We start from the raw sequence: 22,037 nt of genomic DNA, 5'->3' as shown, positions 1-22,037 counted from the left end.
CTGTCAATCATCTCAATAAGCGTGCAGATCGCTCAGATGATCACGTGACGCTCTGTGCCTGTCATTCTCATTCTTGTCGCTACGTCGTGTGGACGTGTGCTGATTCTTAGTGAAGATTTTGGCTGAGTTCAATATGTGTAAATCTCGCCGCAGTACTTCTACTAAGCGTAAACATTGCGACAAGTGCAATAGTAACTTTTTTGCTGCGGACCCACATACATTGTGTGTGGATTGTTTGGGATGTTGCGATTGTTCGCACAGGTGTACTTACTGTGCTCAACTTGATGATGATGCATTTTCAGAATATCACCGGGTGGCTTCTTAACGTTTGTCTGACAGGGATCACCGTAAATTTTCGGAGGGTCCTTCCTCTGCGAAACGATCGAAAACTGAACGTTGTACAAGACACCTGTTCCCCGTCGCCGAATGAAGAATTTCTATGTGGGGCTTCCAATTCCAATTTGAGTGAGGATCTCCGGCATTTATTCGTCCGCAAGTGTCCAGTCCTGTTGTGATTCAAGATTGTTCACCGCCTAGAGTTGTAGTTTTAACTACTTCATCTGGCCAGTCTTATCCGTCTACCCTGGTGACGATTTCTCAGAACCTTGGTGATCCTATGTCGAATGTTTCCATTACGGCGCTTGGGGTGGATACGTTCGGTTCGGCGCTTTCCAGCACTGTGATTGGCTCTACGCTTTCTACCCATGCGCCGCTTGTCTCCAGTTCGGCGCTTTGTCCTGGTTCGATGCTCTCATACCCTCCTGTGATATCTACAAGTATGACGTTGAGGTCCAGTGCGATGCTTTCTACATCTGCCTGGTATGCCGTCCCACCTGTTTATGGAGCATTGCTGATTTCCAGTACACCGTTTACCTCCGAAGCGATGAATACTTTCAATGCGCCCCTTGCTCTTGATTCAGCACTTACTGTCCCGGTTCGGCGCTTACTACCAGAGGGGCGCTTGCTCCCGATTCGGTGCTTACTGTCAGAGTACCGCTTGCTGTCAATGTGCCCTTTGCTCCTGGTTCGGCGCTTGCTACCAGAGCACCGCTTACTCCCGATTCGGCATTTACTGTCAGAGTGCCGCTTGCTCTCGGTTCGATGCTTGCTGGCAGAGTCCCGCTTGCTCCCGGTTCGGCGTTTACTGTTGAAGCGCCACTTTCTTTCAGTGCGCCACTTGCTCCCGGTTCGATGCTTGCTGGCAGAGCATCGCTTGCTCCCAGTTTGGCGCTTACTGTCGGTACATCACTTGCCTCTTATGCGCCACTCCCTCCTGGTTCGGCGCTTACTGTCGGAGTGCCACTTGTTTCCATTGCACCGCTTGCTCCCGCTTCGGTGTTTACAGTTGGAGCGCCTCCTGTTTCCAATATGCCGCTTGGTCCTGGTTCGGTGCTTCCTGTCAGAGCGTCACTTGCTGCTGGTGTGACGCTTACTTCCAGTGTACCACAGTCTTCCAGGGTGCCGCTTTCTATTGGTTCAACGTTGCCGCTTTTGCCGGGTCGTCCACCAATGCCAGCCTCTGGTTCTACATTGCCTCTTACTTCGGGTACTACGTCTATCACCTCGGCCAGACTTATTTTACCGGTTTCTTGGGATCTGTCGTCTGGGAGTTCTGCGTCTCGACCTCTTGATTTTGATGCCATTATTCATGCTGTGGCCTCGGTGTTACGTCAGCAAGTCCCAGCTCCATCCTCCACGGTTCAGCCAGCTGGCTTCAACCGATCCACCTCGGCCTCCTCAATCAGCTCAGCTTCTCCTACTTGAGATGGCACTTCGGCTCAGATGTCAGCAATGATATAGTCGACACACCTCAGTTATTGGTTTGGATTGCTGATAACCTTCGACTACGTCGTAGCAGTTCGCCTACAGACTTGTTGACTAGCTTTGATATGAAACCGGGTGATTTCAGCTCTATCACTTTTCCACCTCGTCCCTGCATTATTCAACCTGCGGCTTCTCGTGATGAGGCATTTGGCAGAAGGAAGGTTAAGGATGGGTTCGCTGCACCCCGCTTTAACTTGGCTGTTTTCGATGTTCATGGGTTTTCTACGTTGATTGCCTCGCCTTCTGTGGATGATGACATTGCGCTTTTGGGTTCTAAACAGAGGACCTATTCTCCCTTTCTGGTTGAAGACCGTGAGTTGTTGCACCTGGATGGTGCCATTCGGAGGATCCTAGCTCCCCTCAACTTGGTTTTGTCGGCGAATGAAGCAGTGGCTATATCTGTCTCGCATGCCACTTCCCCTCAACAGGCTTATATTCAGACTGCGATGGTGTTGTTACAGGAGCAGTTCCAGACCATCTTGGATCACTTGGCCCATTTTTTCTCCTACCTCACGGCGGTTTGACACAGGGGCCCGCTTCACTTATCTTAGTGGGAGGATAGATTTCATGAGATCTGTTCCGTCAACCTTGGTCAGGCAGATCACTCTTTAACGGGGCTATAAGAGATATAGCCGCTAAGGTTGGGCAGGGTACTCATTTGCAAGTCTCTGTGAAGGTTGTTGAAGTTTCAGCGATTGCAAGTAGAAGATCCGTTGCGTCAACGGCGACCAGCTACCTATGTGCCGTCCAACCCAGATCTTCGTTCGGGACCTTCTACTTCTTTTCGAGGGAAGAGGTTTGACCAGCAGGTGTTCCAATCGTACTTATCACAACTTTCCCAGTAGGTGGAAGACTTTGGATTTATGCCCTCAATTGGACCATCTTGGACGAACCCTTACGTTCTCTCCACTCTGTCCAAGGGGTTTCAACTTCCGGTCATCGGCATCCCTCCTCTCACATTGTTTCCCGGAGCACAGGACGTATCCGGCTCATCCCGCTACGCTTCTTCAGAAACTTGCGATCGAATCCCTGTGCTCGTCTCTGACCGACCCAGGGTTCTACTCTCCAATATTTCTGGTCCCAAAGAAGGGTTCCGACAAGTTGAGACTCATCTTCAATATGAAGGTCTTCAACGAGATCTTTCCTACAACCACCGCCTCATTTCCGTATGGTGTCGGTGGCTCTACTCAAGACTATCATCAAACCGGGGGATTACATGGTCAGCCTACACCTTCAGGATGCGTACCTTCACATCCCGATCTTCTCGGACCATCGCAAGTTTATTCGTTTCGTCTTCAAGGGCACCCACTACCAGTGCTCTCATTTGGAATTTCCTAGGCTCCGTGGTTATTTACACGGGTGATGAAGCCCATCACCAGCTTCCTTCATGGCAAGGGGATACTGTTCGAAACTTACATCAACGACTGTATCCAGGCTCAGACCAACCATGCACTCCTCCGTCACATGGGGTTCATGATGCAGCTACTTCACCAGTTAGGCTGGCTTGTCAACATGGAAGAAGTCGAAGCTCGTCCCTTCATGCCGCCTGCAGTTCATGGGGGCGATGTTCGACACAGAGCACCACAGACTGTTTGTGCTGAGGGACCGTTTCAGAAAGATCCGGCAACTAGTTCCCCTTGCGTGGCTTCAACCCAGGACTCTTCATCAGTGGCAGGAGCTCCTGGGTCTCTTGACGTCTGCCCAGGCATTGACCCTCAGGGGTAAGCTTCAACTTCGACCGTTGCAGTTATTCCTGGGTGGGCAACCCGCTTTCTCTGATCAAGTTACCTCCGGTACTCCATCCCCATCTCTTCTCGTGCATGGAAGAGTTGAAAGTCTGCGGCGGAGTCTGCTTAAGGCCGTTCGTCCCGACTCACCACCTATACGTGGATGCATCTCTACCTCGATCAGCAAGTGGCAGGGCGGTGGTCTCTCGCAGATCGTGCTTACCACATCAACATTCTAGAGCTGAGAGCAGTGATTCTTTCCATCACTCACTGGCAAGAGATTCTACAATCTACCTCTCTCTTGGTCCGTTCGGACAGTGCAGCGGTAGTGTGGCACATCAACCGGATGGGATCGACAGGGTCTCCTCAATTCCTGCAGTGGACACAACGGTTCTTCCAGCTGGTGGACAATCTCGACATCTCCGTTCGAGCCAACCATATTCCAGGAGTGAAGAACGTGATTGCGGATTCTCTGTCCGGCCACTTTGTCCCTCCCCGACAGAGTGGAAACTACATCCACAGGTGTTCCAGACCATCTGCTTTCCGTTGATGACTCCGACAGTGGATCTGTTCGCCACTTGTTTCAACCACCAGTTGCCTCTGTTCGTGTCTGTGATTCCGATCCCTCTGGCCTGGTGTCTCAACATTCTAGCCATTCCTTGGGACGACCTAAACGCGTACGCGTTTCCACCAGTGGCCCTGCTTCCACGCATACTACTGAACCTACGCACGACTCAGCAGATGACACTGCTTTTGGTCAGCTCCTATTGGCCGGCCAGAGGGTGGTTCGTCGATCTTCAAGAACTGGCAGATCCAGATCCAGTACCACTTCCTGAACGCAGTCGATCTTCTGGTGCACCTGCACTCCGATGAGCTGCATTGGTCTCCGCTCACACTTCATCTTCACGTTTGGCGCATCTCCATAAGTCGCTAACTGCAAAGGGATATTCTAAGCGTGTCGCTACTGCCATCACTACAGCGCATCGCTCATCTACTAGGTCACTCTATGATGACAAGTGGAAGAACTTTGAGGCGTACTATAGGACCAGAGGTATAGCTTCTTCCACTGCTGTTTCGCCGCAGTTGGTGACAGAATACCTCCAACATCTTCAAACGTCCAAGAAGCTTAAGGGTTCTACATTGTCTGCTTATCTGGCTGCTCTTAACACCGTTATTGCACCAGCCACAGGTGTGAAGGTGTCGACTGTTCCTGAGCTCCAGTCTCTCCACAGATCTTATAGACTTGCTGACCAATCCTGGAAGTTCCGACCACCATCTTGGGACCTTTCCGTTGTGCTTAATCATCTTACGTCAGCGGCTTACGAACCCTTGGAGGGAAAAGACTTTGAGCAGATCACTTTTAAAGGGCAAGTTTACATGAAAATTGACCTTTTAGTCTTGCACTTTTTTATCACAAAAGGTGTTTGTCAAGTAGTTTTATAGCCAAAACAGTACATGTATCAGAAGTAACTAATTTATTTTTTGCGTTAAAACGATTCAAATTTTCCAAATTAACCGAGAGTTCTATGTCCATAATAAACACACCATGGCTTATGTTCCTTGGAAATGAGGTCATTGGAGCCCGACTGATAAACGAATGACGTTGTTAGAACTTATTAGACCCATTTCACGTGGTGCAGGTATAGGTGTGGTTCTTGTGTCTTGATGCGCAGGCTATTGTTTTCATCCAGCTGTTGCCTGGCCGTCAGCTGGTCAGTTCCTCACTGTGATGACGTTGCAGTTTGAAATAACGTATACATTGTGCAAAAATTGTTACTACATAACCAAATTGTATAACATTCAACCTGAGTCGGTTGAACAACAGTATCTTGTTACACAAAAACTAAAACGTATATATGCACTACATCTTGCTTGCCATCAGCGAATGTGCTGGCATTCTACGTGTGCTACTTAATTCCTACATAAATCGTACGATATATATCCCTCCTCTTCCACCTTAACTTTGATATTGAAAGTACATATCCAAATACATCACGCAGATAAATGCAATTTGCAGTTTTAAACTCTGTTTGAAATTCGTTTTTATATGATAACATCCGCTCATTGTAGATCAAATATACTGAAAATTACATGCATCATAAATCCCACCAGTTTTGACACATTACTAAATCACCATTCACTGCATTTTGCGTAATTTATAGTATGTCTTAATTCAAATGTCAAATTTTACTGGGAGAATTGAATTTAAAAGAGAAAAACGTATCATTGTGATCAGCGGTAGTTTTGTTATGGTTGTTTGATCGAATCACTAATGCTCGTTCTGAAACATTGACGATGAACCAAGAATCGCTGAGAATGTTTTGGAAATATCAGCCATATTGCAGAGTGTTTTTATAAAATCACGTCACACGTATGTCAGTTATGTTTCGCCCATAAAATCAATTGTATAATTCAACACCATCTTCCTTACATGAATCCCTGAATTCCTCATACAATTTAAAATAAGGTGACAAATGGACTCTGTCACCAATACAAAGTGATTCAGTGAAATCTAACGAAATTTATAAGATGCCGAGCTGGGAAAGGACCGCTTGTTTGAAGTGTAAACAAAGCCAATCTCAGATTTTACACTGTGTATCCGTTCGCCTACCTGTTGCATACAATTGCTCATTAGTTTTAGAACATGCATGGGAAAGGTATCGTAGCAAGAGATAGTTAAATAGAATAGGTGTATTCCCATGATTTCCTAGATTCATCACAACATATTAGATTTATAGTTTCTGAAAGCGTGACGCCATGACTGACGCAAATTCACTCACACCGACGATGGTACTTCACATAATTTCTGACTATTTCCCTTGGTCACAATGAAAACAAAAAGAAAATAACAACTTGTAGACCGTCAGAATGTTTCGGACTACTTACATGTTACATTTATGCATATAGCTTGCTTGAAACAACGAAAGTTTCCTTCGAAAATCCAGCGTACTCGTGTCAGTGAACACGCCATTTTGAAAAAGTCGCTTCCTGATAGTGATGTCATACTGACGTCAACAATGTTATACATATTTGGTATTTTCATTGAGGTGAGGTTATGAATTAAAATACACACGATCAATCTGTCCAGCTACTTACATTTTCTGTTCTTATGCTTCTTTCGTATTTTCACAAACTTTTTCACGTGATTATTTTCAATATTAATATCTTTTGATTTGGGACTAGACAGGAGACCAGTCTAAAATCAAGTGGCACCAATTACGTCATAATCAAAGGGTGATAACTCTGGTCTGATTAGCCCGGCAAACAAAGGCCTGATAATGGCATAACATTTCAGCACTTATTTTGAGGGTTATACTTTCATTGTAAGAAAAATGAGTGTATATTTTCAAACATTGATATTAACTAATTGAAAAAATTCACTTTGATTCACATAAGAATATATGTGCACTTCCCTTTAAGACTTTCTTCCTCTTGGCTTTGGCCACTGCTGCGATGTCTTTACGCCCTCGATGTGCGATTTGAAAGGTCAAGACATGCTAAAGTCTTTCTTGGTATGCGGTGGGATTTCGTCACCAAGAACCAACTACCAGGACAGCCGGACCGCACGTTTACGATTCCACTGCTGTCCACTATCTTGAGTCCTGATGACACAGAAGATCTTTCTCTTTGCCCAGTTCAGTCATTGCGGATCTACTTAGCTGCCTCTTAGGACCGACGGAGCTTGAACAAGAGACTTTTCATCCCGTTGTCTGCTGCCTCTACCTCGGAAGTCTCGCGCACCACTTTGGCATTTTGATTGCGTGCCTATGCCTATGCCAACCTTCCTCCACCTTCGACAGCGAATCCTCATGAGACTCGGGGCCCTAGCTTCCACCATGGTGCTTCATAGGAACTGTTCCCTCCAGGCAATCATGGAGGGATGTTTTTGGAAGTCGGATACAGTTTTCGCCTCACACTATCTTCGGGATCTCTCGGTCACGGACGTGGAGGGCGTTCACCAGTTCGGTCCTCTGGTCCTAGCTCAGCAGCTGTCATCGATCTGTGCTCGCAGATGAAAAGCAGTCCTTCCGTGTGTCGGTTTTGTTTTCTGTACATTAATAAAAGATCTCGATGTCATCTTTATCTTTGTACCTTTTTTATCTTGGGCTTAGACCACCTCGCCTGGGGAACTAGGGCGTGGCTGCACTGTCATAGATATGACTTAATAGACTGAGAGACCAGTCTTGTGCTACATGCAGAGGTGGTCGACACTCCACTTACTGACCTCTACTCTCTGAGCAATTACGTCAGTGAAGTGTTGATTTCTGATTACTTGTGTGGTTTTCGAAGCGTTCTGCTCCTAAGTCCTTTCTTCCTTTGGTAAGTTAGGAAGATTGGTACTGAAAGTTAAACCAGTTGAGTAACCAAGTTATTCCCTCTTTCACCGCCTTCCAGCGTGTGTCTGTGGGGGGTAGTTTCAAAGCAGGGACTGTCCAGATTAAGGTCTTTGACTTTAATTCACTGGGGTCACTTGATAAATCGTGGGAAGGCGGGGTCCACTTGCCAATCTGCGTCCTTTTGCCTGTCAATAGTTGCGGCTGAAAACCACATTAATTGGACCGCCCACTCCCTAGGGGTTTTGTGTTGTGTAAGCTATGGGGTTATCAGAAGCAACCCATCACAAGTTCGGAGTTAGCATATCGGGAGTTGGTGCTTTCTCCTGGCCTCTTTGTGTTATGCGACCTCACGGTTGTAGAGATTGACAGGGTAATCTGCGGCCCTCCTGCCAACCGTGGGATAATGCATACTGTGAGATAGGATAAGTTAACAAATTTGGAAATTTTAACTATAAATTGTATATTTATATACTTATCCTATCTCATGTGATGGATACCCACCCAACCTGCCCCACATCACAGATTACTGGAAGCTCCCAAGACAAGAATGACAGGCACAGAGCATCACGTGATCATCTGAGCGATCTGCACGCTTATTGAGATGATTGACAGGTATTGTTATCGGAGTGGGGGGCAGAGTTCAGGAGGTTAGAGGTCAGGAAGTTTTGATTCAACTTAGCCTACAGCACGTTTCCACACATGATCATAGAAGAAGAAGAGAGGTTCGTACCGTGAGATAGGATAAGTATATAAATATACAATTTATAGTTAAAACTTCCAATTTGAAGTCATTTCCCAAATGAATGTATAGTTTATATGAAATAAGAACGAGCTGAAGTAGTTTCAGTCTCTTTTAATAACTGACAAGAAACTTGAAACCCAGACCATGTTTGTTTAAGAGGTAACAGGGGTGGATAACTCTAAATCAAGGTGAACAAATCTGGTACTTCCTGTATTGTGAGCTGCACATTTATCAACAGAAATCAATTACTAAACTATCGATAGTCACAGATACTATCGATGTATCGATAGTTTTTCAATTCTCCCATCGATTAATTGCAATCCATCGATAGTTTGATGCATTGTTACAGCCCTATTTATTTGTCTATTGCAGATTGAAGATTATATTTTACATGAAGACAAAGATGTGCCTTTGTTATTACTGGGGAGCCCAGGATGCGGCAAGTCGTCCATTTTGTGTAAGGCGGCCGATGTCATCCTCACCAAGGTTGAAAAAGGAGAGATTCACGGGTAGGCCAGTTATTTCCAATCTCTGCTGTGTATTTGTATCTAGTCTTTGACAGGTCTTCATGTTTTGTTGATGAAAGTGCATTAAAGTCAGGTATTACAACCACAAAGATACCACTCAGATCATCACTTTTGTTTATACACCATTCACCAAAATGAGAAATCAAAAGTGTTGTTTTTCATTGAAACATTTACCACTTTAGACATGTGAGAGACTCTGTAATCTGGTGATATACTTCTATCTAGATCTGCACTTCTTTCAGAACTTGCATTTTAGAAGTTTGGAAGTACAATAATGACAAATATGATATAATAAAAGAAGTTGTTATCAATAAATTTGTCATTATTAGTAGATCTGCATTGCTGGCAATGTATACTATATGAATCAGCTTTGATTATAAAGGTTTCTACCTTGGGGAGTGGGGAGAAGTGGGTGCATTATCAAGGTTGTATTCAAAACCTCAAAATGTGGTAGTTACATTAGTATGATGTCAGTTACCAGGTGCTTTATAATAAAAAGGGTGATGATCAGACATCACTGATTTTCTCATTGACAGTCCATGTTTTGTACAATGTAGTGTGATGATTATGAAGGAATGACCAGATTATGTGTAAAGATTCGAACAGGTAGATTTAGTTTGTTTTATTTAGTATTAGTTGTTGTTTTTTTATTACGTTTTTGCAAGCCATGATTTTTAACTGAAGAAGCAATAAGCATAATCAGCTGGATCCTAAGATGCAGGGTGCCTCTGTTGCAGGGAAGGGGGCAAGGCATGGCATGTGTTTTATCACTTTGTGGGGGCAGTGCCAGGCTCTACCTCGCTGGAACCCATGTTAAAGAGACTGCTGAGAGAAGTGGAGGCTGCCAAGGTGCGTTCAATGAACAACATAACCTTTGGTTTTGTCAATACTAAATTCTGCTTATTGTCTAGTCACAGGCTTGTTATTGTCAGAAGAACATTCAAATTTAGTTCATTTGATGAAGATGTTTTTCTTACACAGTTTAAGTAAATTAAATCTGATAAGTAAAATTAAATTAAGTGGGTAATAATCAATAAACTTAAACATGACATAATTTGGGATGGAAAGCAGCAGAATGTAAGTCCATAATCTGAAAGGCTTCATCTCAATTAAATCATCTAGATTTACGAAATTCGGGATTTACTAATCAATACTTGGTAAGTAGTAATGTCCTTGCAATTACATAAAGACATTTCTAACAGCTATTGTCAGGAAGTAGTCCGAATTAACTGAGTGCAAAGTTAACTAAACAAAGTTGAACTAAATGTGTCGAAGGGGTTTGTCAGTGTGAGTTGGTTGTTTCAGGACTCCAGTAACATGCCGAAGGACTTGGATGCCACAGCACAGATGTGTTGCAGTGTGTTGTCTAATCCCAACACAAGGCCTCTCATCATATTCATTGATGCAGTCAACCAGGTGGGTGAAAGTGAGGATTACGAGATTTGAGTGAGTGAGTGAGTGATGTGTAGTTAATGCAATATTGCAGTTAGTTCATGGTGTTTCATTTCACTGTAGCCGCCATATTTCTGGAATATTGCTGAGTGTGGCGTAAAACTAAACTAAACTAACTCATTTCACTGTAATAGGGAATCCCCAAAGGTTGCAGATGGTAGGTGTTTACCACTTCACTAAACCCACAATTATGGGTAGATGCTGACAACCCCAGAAACGTTGTCAGACCAAACTAGGTTTTGAACCCAAATTCAATCTGGTTTGCCTAAGGGACATAACTCTGCATAATGCATTCCAGTGATGACTTTGCCACTAATGTCTGAAACAGAATTTCTAAGGTCTGAAAGAAGGTGAACAATATATTCTACATGTATTATTATCTTCCTGAATCTTGTCTGATACTACTGTGGTAACCTGTTGTCAGTTTGTAACCTATAGTTGGTTCAATGTTCATTTCAGTTTGCTGAAGAGCAGGCAGCAAGAGTTTTGAGTTGGTTACCACGGAAACTGGCCCCCCAAGTTCGATGTATATTTTCAATGATAGACAATACAGATCATCATATGGCCTTGATGAGTAGGGAAACCAAGCCTATTGAGCTCCACATCAAACCCCTCGACCATGCCTCTCGCCAGGTAGGTTCAATGCTTGATAACTGCTGTATTCTGTACAGTACTTTTCACAAATAAGATCCATGTTTAGTTTAGAAACTGACATTTTTTATATTTTTGTTGGAATCTCACAACATTTAGAAGAAATAATCGAATCCATGATACAAACAGTGGTTAGATCTGTATTACTAGGTGAATCATAGTCATTGGGAACCCATCTTTATCTGCAAAAAATTATTGTTGTATTACTTAGATGTTATCCTTTTAGAGAATTGCCAAGTAACTAAAATGAAGAGTCTGCCTTAAATCCCTCAGACTAATGTATTTCACAAAGTTAAGGACCACCTGATATTTTCATAGTAATTGTACTTAATCTGTCATGGCTTGACAGATTTGGTCTTTCAATTTGAAAGAATGTCATGGATTAATATTTTTAGTTTGAAAGAATGTCATGGTTTGTAGTGTTGGAAATTGGTTAAAATCTAATAATTGATGATTGGTCCATTACAACCGATCAATCATCGAAAATAATTGGTTAGCGTCATTTATCAAATGTTCCTATTATTTTTTTATTCACAAAAAAATAAAGAAAAAAACATGTAGTAATTTGGGTTATTTTGCAAGTTGCATAAAGTCCATTTGCAAATTTTGCATATTTAAATGATGATTAGTATGTTAGGAACACATATTTCCATGATTCTTTAAGATAAATTCAATCATGACTTGGAACGAGCTTGTACATGTAGTGCTTATGAAATGTAAATTTAATGACACAGACAAAACCAGCCTTGTGAAAAATATTGTTAATGCAAACAAGTGTTCCAAGATTGGTTATGTTCGATTATGAGAAAACATGTTCGATTGCTTGGTCGTTTAGTCGCTGCAACCAATCTTCAATTATTTCAATTAAGCGGAGCACCACTAATGGTTCGGATTTGTTTTGAAAGAATGTCATGGCTTGACTGATTAAATATTGTGGTTTAAAAGAGTTGGGTGGTCCTTGACTGTTTTTGTGTACTAAATAAAGACAATGCCTGTACTTGGACACACTGATATCGTTATTTCAGAGCATGGTGTGCGAGATGTTGAAGCGCGCTATGACAAACGCCTTCCTGCCAGTCAGCTGGAGGAGCTGCTCAACAAGCAGTCCTCGGAGAACCCTCTGTGGCTCTCTGTGGCCTGTGAGGAGCTCAGCCTGTTGGATGATGCTGACTTCATCTCACAAACAATTGTGGCACTACCTAATGGCCTTCTTAAGTGAGTTGCGGATGCCATAATTGCATTTCTGACCCAGAAATATCTGTCTCATTTAAATTATATCATGCTTAGGGGTAGTAATTACTAAGATTTACTGAAATTAGTAACAAATTCTTTGTGTTTTCTGTTTTCTGTTTGATAACCCATTAGCATGGTTTGTGGCTCTTCCTTGTATGATTATTTGCAGGAATCGGTGTGAAAAGGGTAGCTGGAATATTGCAATCTCCCCCAAAAAATCTTAATCTTTCAACGTATTAGGGTTGAAATCCACAACTTACATTCCAGTGTTGGGTGCAATTTGGTTGTTAACTGCTAAAAAAAATTCAAAATTTCAAAATCGCCTGCCCTTCCAAACGTAATAAGGGTTGAAATCCACATAGTACATTCCAGTGTTGTATGCAATTTAGTTATTAACTGCTAAAAATTATACAACAATATCAAAATCATCTGATAAGAATTATCCTGCTTTGTCATGTCATATTTTCCCATTACAAACAATGGAGCTTCAGCTGACTGTTACCTGTCCCTTGTATAAATCTGGTGTATGTGTCTCTTTCAGCCTGTTAGAGCATCTACTGACCAGGCTTGAACATGAAAATGGCGGGAATCTGCTGGTGGCCACCTTGTGTCTGCTGGAGGCGTCTGCGGCTGGACTGTTGGAGTGTGAACTCAGGGATATACTTGGAGATGAGGACTCTCTCATGCCGCCTTCACCTTACGATGAGAAAGGTTGGTTCAATTAGATTGGTGTAATGGTCAGTCCCTGTTAAGGTAGAGGGGACACCTGTTGGCTGGGTAGTCAAAACCCTGACAGGTTTCATAACCTCACTATGCAAGAAATAACCAATTGCCATGGCATTCCATGAGATGGCTGACATGCCATAAAATAACCGTCATACCATGCGATAACCGATATGCCATGAGGTAACTGACATGCCATGAGATAATTGATATGTCATGAGATAACTGATATGCCATGAGATAACTGACATGCCATGAGATAATTGATGTGTCATGAGATAACTGATATGTCATGAGATAATTGCCATGCCATGAGATAACCATCATACCATGAGATAACCAATATGCCATAACGTAACTGACATGCCATGAGATAATTGATATATCATGAGATAAATGCCATACCATGAGATAACTGACATGCAATGAGATAGCCATCATACTATGAGATAACTGACATGCCATGAGATAACTGACATGCCATGAGATAAATGACATACCATGAGATAAATCACATGCCATGAGATAACCTAACCTACATGCCATGAGATTACCGACCAGGCATGAGATAACTGACATGTCATGAGATAAATGACATACCATGAGACAACTGACATGCCATAACACTTGGCTGTACAAATTTTGTTTGTTCTAATGAGAAATATTCTTACTGTATGATGGCCAGGCTGTGTCCAGGTGGGGCAAATCAACGATTGATTTTGAGAACAGCAATTAACATGTCGTAACAAACAAGTCATTGAGCCCAACCACTCATCCATTTGGTCACCTCTGACAAGAAGCATATGGGGCTTAAGGTCCAGTTCTTACTCACAGTTAGGGGGCAGTGGGGTAGCCAAGTGGTTAAGGCATTTGCCCGTCATGCCGAAGACTTGGGTTTGATTCCCCAAATGGGTACAATGTGTGAAGCCCATTTCTGGTGTCCCCCACCATGATATTGCTGGAATATTTCTAAAAGCAGCGTAAATAGAGAATCTCACCCAAGTGTCTTCTGATATCAATTATATCAACACGAGTTGATAAAGTTACAAATATCCGAGGCTTGCCTCGGATATTTTTACTTTATCAACGAGTGTTGATATATTTGATATCAGAAGACACGAGGGTGAGATTCTATTTATCATCCAAAATCACTCTTCATTAATTTTCAATGAAAAATGTACATCTCTGAACATGGTACTGCCATTAGACTTGCAGTGCAGCGATGTCATAGCATTGTGACGTCATCAAGTACATGACGTCATAGCATTGTCAGGGCATTGTACAAAATCTACTGTCAAAACGATATCTCCTAGGAGATATCGTTTGATCTCACACAAGCAATATCTCCTGTGGAACACAGTTTTGGATGATAAAACTATACTCACTCACTCTTACTCACAATTTAAAATGACGATCTAGATACAGAAGCAAGGTTTCAAATGTCCCTCGTGTGGTAACGGTCGTAATGTTTGGTCGTCCAGAGGAAAAGGAGTGCTCAGAGAAGGAGAAGGTGAAGCAGAGGGGATCACTGTCAGACAGGAAGTGGATGCGGATCTTCTCCACGTTACGTCCCTTCCTACGTCCCTATGGCGACAGTAAGGAGGGACGTCTTGACTTCTACCACAGAGCTCTCAGCAAGGCAGTCAGGAAAAAGTAAGGTCTCACCATCGTTAATATATGCATTACACTTAACCCACACCTCCAAGCAATTAAATCCTGGTAATCCGCCTGGTACCTTATCCCTTCAATTGTCAAATATCAGATATCCAAATTGACAAAATGCAGGAACTAAATAAAATCTGGTGATATCTATAAAGTTGTTCCAAATGGGTTCAGGAGCTGGAAGAGCAAGGTTGCACTGTGTGTTCCTGATCACACAGGGTATTGAGCACAATTTGCAACAGTTGCCCAGAAGCTGAATATGTATGTCTGACAAGCCTTCAGTGCGCTGACTTTGGTTGCAGGTACTTCCGCAAGGGAGAGGCAGAAGAGCGAGAGGACGTCCCGGTACCGGAGGACGAGGACAACAATGAGGGCAGCTTGGAACGGGAGGAAAAGCCTGACGCCTTCTACTGGTGGCACAAGAAGCTGGCAGACTACTTTGAGACAGTCACGAACACAGACAGGAAAGTTGAGGTAGGCGTCTCCTCACCTTAAGTATCCCGTGGTGTTACATATACTGTTTACCTCTAGGTGTATCCAGGTGTATGTATGGATGACACTATATTGATGTATGCCTTGTTTACCTGTAGGAGTATCCATATCACCTGGTATGTCTGGATGACAAGTACCGCTTGGCTCAGTGTCTGTGTGACTGGGACATTTTCGACCAACTCTACAACGAGGAATACAGTTCTCAGCTCCTTGCCTATTGGAGAAAGGTAAGATTTATAGCATCACAAATCCATTTATTACATAATTTATTTCTACAGGATTCTTATTTTGGGAATTTCATAAAAACCAAAAACAAATGCAGTAGTGATCCGTTGTTGCTTCTTTTCTGACAAACGATTCTAGTGCTGTAACTGCTTTTAATCTCATTCTTTTAAATACCCTAATGGAAGTTATAATGCTATGTAGATGGATTCTTGTAGAAGTATTCCTTAGTCAGTAAGCCCTCTTAGTGTCGTGGTAGTCGAGGCTCATAAACATCAACACAATACATGATTCAGTTTCAAGCCTGGAGGTTTCTTTGTAACTGGTTATCTAACCAGGAAATGAAAGATAAATGTGTTTCAAAATATATCACAAATAGTTGAAAATTGGGTTATATTCTTAAGTAGTCGGCTATCTTATTTCAGGTTGGTCCTTCGGCAGAGATGATCTCTTATTATGAGACCGCCTTGTCCAAGTTTGAGGAGGATGAAACAGTTAATGAGGAATCCGTGTCTATACAGTACGAGAAAGTCTGTAGAGTTGTGTGAGTACTGTGTACTTGTTACATGGCTACCATTCAAAATGATAGCAACAAAAAATGCATGTATGTCCCTGGGTTATCAGATGTACTTGGTAGAATTTACATGCAGCTAATTTCTTGTGTCGTATTTCTGCTGGATTGTTTGACTAAGATATGATTGTAGTGGCAAAGTTACTAACAATGTGTTACCTTGCCAATTGTGATTTCACTACCTACTCAACCGTCCATCACCTCACCCACCCATCTACCTCCTCACTCATCCACCTATTCACCCATCCACCTACCCTCCCACCCATGTATGTACTGATCCACCTATCCACCCACCTATCTACCTACTCATCCACCTACCCTCCCACCCATCTACCTACTCATCCACCTCCACCCTCCCACCCATCCACTTACTCTCATCTACCTACCCTCCCACCCATCTACCTACTCATCTACCTACCCTCCCACCCATCTACCTACTCATGCACCTACCCTCCCACCCACCTGCCCATCTACCTACTCATCCACCACCTGCCACCCATCCCACCTACCCTGCTCCACCTACCCTCCCACCCACCCATCTACCTACTCATCCACCTACCCTCCCACCCACCCACCTGATCCTCATCCACCTACCCTCCCACCCATCTACCTACTCATCCACCTACCCTCCCACCCCACCCTACCCACTACTACCTCATCCACCTACCCTCCCACCCATCTACCTACTCATCCACCTACCCTCCCACCCATCTACCTGCTCATCCACCTACCCACCCACCCATCTACCTACTCATCCACCCAACCCTCCCACCCATCTACCTACTCATCTACCTATTCACCCACCCATCTACCTACTCATCTAACTACTCTACCCATCCACCCATCCACCCACCCACCCACCCATCTACCTACTCATCCACCTACCTTCCCACCCATCTACCTACTCATCCACCTACCATCCCACCCATCTACCTGCTCATCCACCTACCCTCCCACCCATCCACTTACCCACCCTTCTACTTCCACCTACCCACTCCCTCCACCCATCAACTTATCCACCCACCCATCAACTTACTCTCGTCCACCTACTGTCCCACCCAGTTGGCTATCAGTGAGTCATCTACCCTTATCCACCCATCCGTCTCTACCTACTCATCCACCTACCCATCTGTACATCCAACTTCTCACCCACCCATCCTTCCACCCACCCACCTTCTCATCCACCTTCTCATCCACCTACTCACCCACCCGTCTAACTACTTACCCACCCCACCCACTCATCTGCTCACCCATTTACCATATTTGTGCTTTGTAGTACCTACTTGCGTCAGAAACTGTTTGCCTCAAGGATGTCATTGGCTTCAATGAAGTTCAGCAGGCTATTTCTTGATGGTTTTGCTGCAAAACCATCATCATACATATTACAGAGAAAAGTTCCCATGAAATATCTGAAATGACAACCCTTGCTGTGAGTGCATTGTGATGTGAACACTTCTTTACACAACAAGTAGACTAGAAAGTAGAAATATATTGTACTCAATTCCTCTTTCAGAATTCAGGCAGGGAAACACTATGAAGCATTAGAACTGTTAAAGACAGCCATGAAGATAGAGGAAATTGAGCTGGGTGCTCGGCCTCATCGCATGGTTGAACTGTACGCCCTCATGGCTGAGATATATGATGAGGTGAGGTTTGTGGTTGAAGGTAGGAAAAGGAAAGAATTCAGACATTGAAGTGCAATAAGTCGTGATTTTCTGTTGAAGAGCAAGCATGGTGCTTCCTTTTAGCCTTGAAATATGGGATGCAGGCCTTAAACAGGGATCAAATTTGAAAGCTAAAGTTTTGTATAAACCATGGATGCCTATGTAGCCATTACTATTAATCTGCTTATATATGTTTATGTTACATATGGGGCGGTGGGGTAGCCTAGTGGTTAAAGCGTTGGCTCGTCACGCTGAAGACCCGGGTTCGATTCCCCACATGGGCACAATGTGTTAAGCCCATTTCTGGTGTCCCCCGCCGTGATATTGCTGGAATATTGCTAAAAGCGGCGTAAAACTAAACTCAGTCAGTCAGTTATGTTACATATAGTCTAGTTGTCTAATTGCTGTGCAGAGTTGCCTCCCTTGGGCAAGCCTGAATCCTACAATCATTGGTTTGAATCCCTGATTACCCTGGTTAGGTTTCTAGTTTCCTCAGCACCATACCCAACCTTGTGGGTTTCACCAAAATGATGTATGTTGAAGAGCTGTATCTCTCTGGGTTTTCCACCCACATTAAGTTTGCATGCCATGATATAACTAGAATACCCGAAGCACAATTGAATCAAACTCACTCACTGACTGATGTGTGGTGTCCCCCGCCATGATATTGCTGGAATATTGCTAAAAGCGGGGTAAAAGCTAAACTCACTAACTTACTCACTCACTCTCTTATTTTTCCGTGTGTTTATAGAAACTGAAGCTGAATGACTTTGTATCTCCAAGTCAACTACCTGACCTCAGGAAAACCATATACTATGGGCGCAAGTCCATCACAATACGAAAAACACTACCTGGAACATATCATAAGGTGAGACCTCTTGTCAGTGGAAAAGGAGGATTATGTAAAGCACCTCTAGTTACTCTTGAACCAACTGTCTACAGATTCCCAAACTAAAACTTGCAGATCCAGGTTTGGAAGATGGGCAGGGCAAATAATGCCAGACTGTCTGACTACCATATCTTCTCATTTACAGTGCACACTTCTTTTGAAAAGAAACACAGCTGTGTGGATGACCTTAGAAGGGATATGATGTAGTTTTCTGTCTGCATATAATCCTCAAAATATTCTTTAAAAAATGATGAATCCTTAGAGGGAGGTACGCATTGTTTGCACTATACTCAAGAAAATCCATTTGTCATCCTAAATATGGGATGTGAAGACAAACTGGGAGATACGATACTGAATTTTAACCTCTCTCTGTTTAATTCTTAGTTCAAGCTATCGATGAGTCTCATGAAGCTGGCTTTCAACATGGAGAGCTGGGAAGCATGTGGTGGTGGACCTGAGTTGACAGGGAGTGAAGCACTGGCGGAGGGCAACAAGTACATTGACAAGGCGCTCAAGATATTCCAGGAGCTCAATGACATGGGTCATTATGCGGAGGCCTTGATGACAAAGGGTGTGCTGGCACCGAGAGGCAGCATGGAACAGCTCAAGGTTCGTCGTAACTTTCTTCCAAGGAGGCTTGTGTTTGTGCTTCTCTTGTATATTCTTTTGTGATACTAAAACTCAAGTTGGTCACTGAGAAGTGAAGTCATGGAACTGTTGTCCTGACAACATATGAAAGATCGCTGCGAATAGCTGCAAAAATTGCTGATACAGCATTAAGCAATACTCACTCACATATGAAAGATATAGTAATCTGCTGGATACCAGTTGCAACAAGGGTGATGGATGGATAGGTAGGTTTGTGGGTCAGTGGGTGAGTATTGGATCAGTGGGTTTGGGTGGATGGATGGTGGGGTGGATGGATGTTGTTTTGGATGGCTGGGACAGACAGATGGATGGACATGCCAAGAATAGAGGTGTAAGGGTCAAGACATATAAAGACAATTTCATGTGACTGTGCAAAATTTGGTTTTGTTGCAATTATTAGATTTTGCGTTAGTGAGCAATTCATCGGTTTCAAATGAAATTAAATGGACTGTACTTGATTTGTCTGGGTTTTTACTGGACCTCAACTGGTAATTTGTTAGTTAGGGCTGTTATTGAGGGCTGATAATTTGTGTTCCAGCTGTACAACCAGGCGATGGACCTGTGCATGCAGATGTACGGAGAGTTCCACATCCTTACCTCACGCCTCTACATCAACATCGGCATTGTGTATGAGGACAATAACGATTACAAGAAAGCCTACGAATACTTCAAGAAATGGGCGCGTGTCAGTGAGGAGATTCTTGGACCTGATCACCCAAAAACGTTACGAGCCAAAGGCGTACTACGAGAATCTCGGTACAAGCGTATAGCGCAGGAACTTGGTGAATGGGATGCTGAGGAACCTGAGCAGGATGGCATGGCAGACATTGAGGAGGAAGAAGAAGAAAATCCTGACACAGAACATAATTATGATGACACGGTCGGGCAGGTGGAGCTTGTTGTGAGCCGTGAAGATCTTCCATTGGACAGTTTTGTGGACAATGTTGCGAATGGTGAGGCCATTCATATCGCAGCGGAGTCTGGATTGAATGTTCTTGCTGAGGTGGATTCAGATGATAATAACGAGCTGTTGATGAACGGATATTTCGATGGAGAGGATCGGGAATCCATCAATGAGGAACACACAGACAGTGAGAATTTTTATGATGACAATTTTGAGGACTATGATGAGCAGTACATACTGCATGTGGATAATGGGCCTGTGATTGAAGAATTCAATGTTCATCTCGGGGATGACGATGATGATAACGACATTGTAGAACTTGCGTCACGGGAAATAGATGACTGTGACAACCGGTACGCGAGTGACGGGCGAGAAGATGATGATGATGTTGGACTGCACCATAGATACAACAGGTCCTGAAACGAGAGGTTGATAGGTAGAAAGGGTGTATTGTATGATATATAACTTTTTTTCTACCTGTATGTTTAATGAGGAGTCCTTGAATAATGTAATAATGCTATGTGTTATTTTAAACCCTGTGTTATGGATAATAATTATTACAAGCCTCATACCCAGCTTAAAAATGTTACTGCTTTCAGCTATACACTAAATTGGATTGATCTATCAGGAATACTCATCACAGCATTTCAGGAGACGAGGGGCGGTGGGGTAGCCTAGTGGTTAAAGCATCCGCTCATCACTCAAAAGCCTGGGTTCGATTCCCCACATGGGTTCAATGTGTGAATCCCATTTCTGCTGTCCGCTCCTGGAATATTGTTAAAAACGGCGTAAAACCATAATCATTCATTCACTCACTCACTCACTCACTCAGGAGACGAACCAGCGTTGAAGTTTAATCCTCACTTAAAAATAACCCTTAATGTTCTCTATATGTCTTTTTAAGAGAAAGTCATTATAGAACAACAACCATGACATTAGAATATGTATATATACTTTAATGTTTGTTACCTTTAGAAAAATAGACAACACTTCACATGAACACAAGTAAGAAGTTTACAGGTTGTATTGTTTTAAAGAGTGAATGTTAATATTTTGGTAGAATGGTTCTATTTATCACAAGCATTTTGTTAACTTTAATAACTGCCAATTATTTCTGAGATTATTGCACCTGTTGCATTTTTTGTTTAGGAAGTGGATGTTTTCTTTGACAGGGAATAAGTTCTGGGGACACCCTTGGTTGAAAATCCTTTTGGGAGTACTATTACCACTTCCAGTATATCAAAGGAAATATGAAATTGATAGTGATATAAGAAAGGCATGGATGCAAGCAACCCTACACATTTTATGTAATATTTGATGTATACTTTGAAATTTTTCAAGATGACAATATGCTAGATTTGTGTTACAAGCATCATGACCTGTATATCACACTGAAGGTGGGTGGCCTCTTGTAAACTGTAATGTACTTTGAAATTTTAAGATACAGTTCAGAGACAGAAGTTTGAAAGATATGAGCATTCAATGCTTACTTGTTGATATCATTTTCAAGTAAACAATATGTTCTTGAATGTTTGTTGCTGGTAGATAAAATAGACTTTGCTTGACTTGAACACAAATAGGAAGTTACTGGTTTGTATTTAAACATGTGAACATCAAAATTTTGTCTCTCACTTATCACAAGCTATTTGTTATGTTTCATAACTGCCATTTATTTCTGAGATTATTGCACCTGTTCTGTATTTTGTTTAGGAAGTTGATGTTCTATTTGCCAGATAAAGTGTAAAAGTTACCAGGTATTGCATACTTTA

At 42.9% G+C, this 22,037-nt stretch overlaps 1 protein-coding gene across 1 annotated transcript in view; it reads left to right on the top strand.

Moving 5' to 3' along the window:
• Positions 1–20,995, top strand: part of LOC124285804 (TPR repeat-containing protein DDB_G0287407-like) — a 29,695-nt gene extending 8,700 nt beyond the window's left edge. Inside the window, exons 9-22 of the mRNA XM_046722071.1 lie at positions 9,003–9,139; positions 9,895–10,006; positions 10,463–10,573; positions 11,069–11,242; positions 12,288–12,475; positions 13,035–13,204; positions 14,698–14,869; positions 15,181–15,352; positions 15,469–15,597; positions 16,018–16,136; positions 17,677–17,809; positions 18,579–18,695; positions 19,101–19,325; positions 19,903–20,995. Coding sequence (XP_046578027.1) covers positions 9,003–9,139; positions 9,895–10,006; positions 10,463–10,573; positions 11,069–11,242; positions 12,288–12,475; positions 13,035–13,204; positions 14,698–14,869; positions 15,181–15,352; positions 15,469–15,597; positions 16,018–16,136; positions 17,677–17,809; positions 18,579–18,695; positions 19,101–19,325; positions 19,903–20,688 — 2,745 coding nt within the window. The 3' untranslated portion in view covers positions 20,689–20,995. The remainder of the gene's footprint in view (positions 1–9,002; positions 9,140–9,894; positions 10,007–10,462; positions 10,574–11,068; positions 11,243–12,287; positions 12,476–13,034; positions 13,205–14,697; positions 14,870–15,180; positions 15,353–15,468; positions 15,598–16,017; positions 16,137–17,676; positions 17,810–18,578; positions 18,696–19,100; positions 19,326–19,902) is intronic.
• The last annotated feature ends 1,042 nt before the right edge of the window (positions 20,996–22,037 follow it).

The sequence above is a fragment of the Haliotis rubra genome, unplaced genomic scaffold (assembly GCF_003918875.1).
Source record: "Haliotis rubra isolate DU_JTF1 unplaced genomic scaffold, ASM391887v1 Scf37, whole genome shotgun sequence".
NCBI classification, from domain to species: domain Eukaryota; kingdom Metazoa; phylum Mollusca; class Gastropoda; order Lepetellida; family Haliotidae; genus Haliotis; species Haliotis rubra.
The sequence above is the reverse complement of the archived record's forward strand: the minus strand, read 5'-3'. Positions and strand labels throughout refer to the sequence as shown.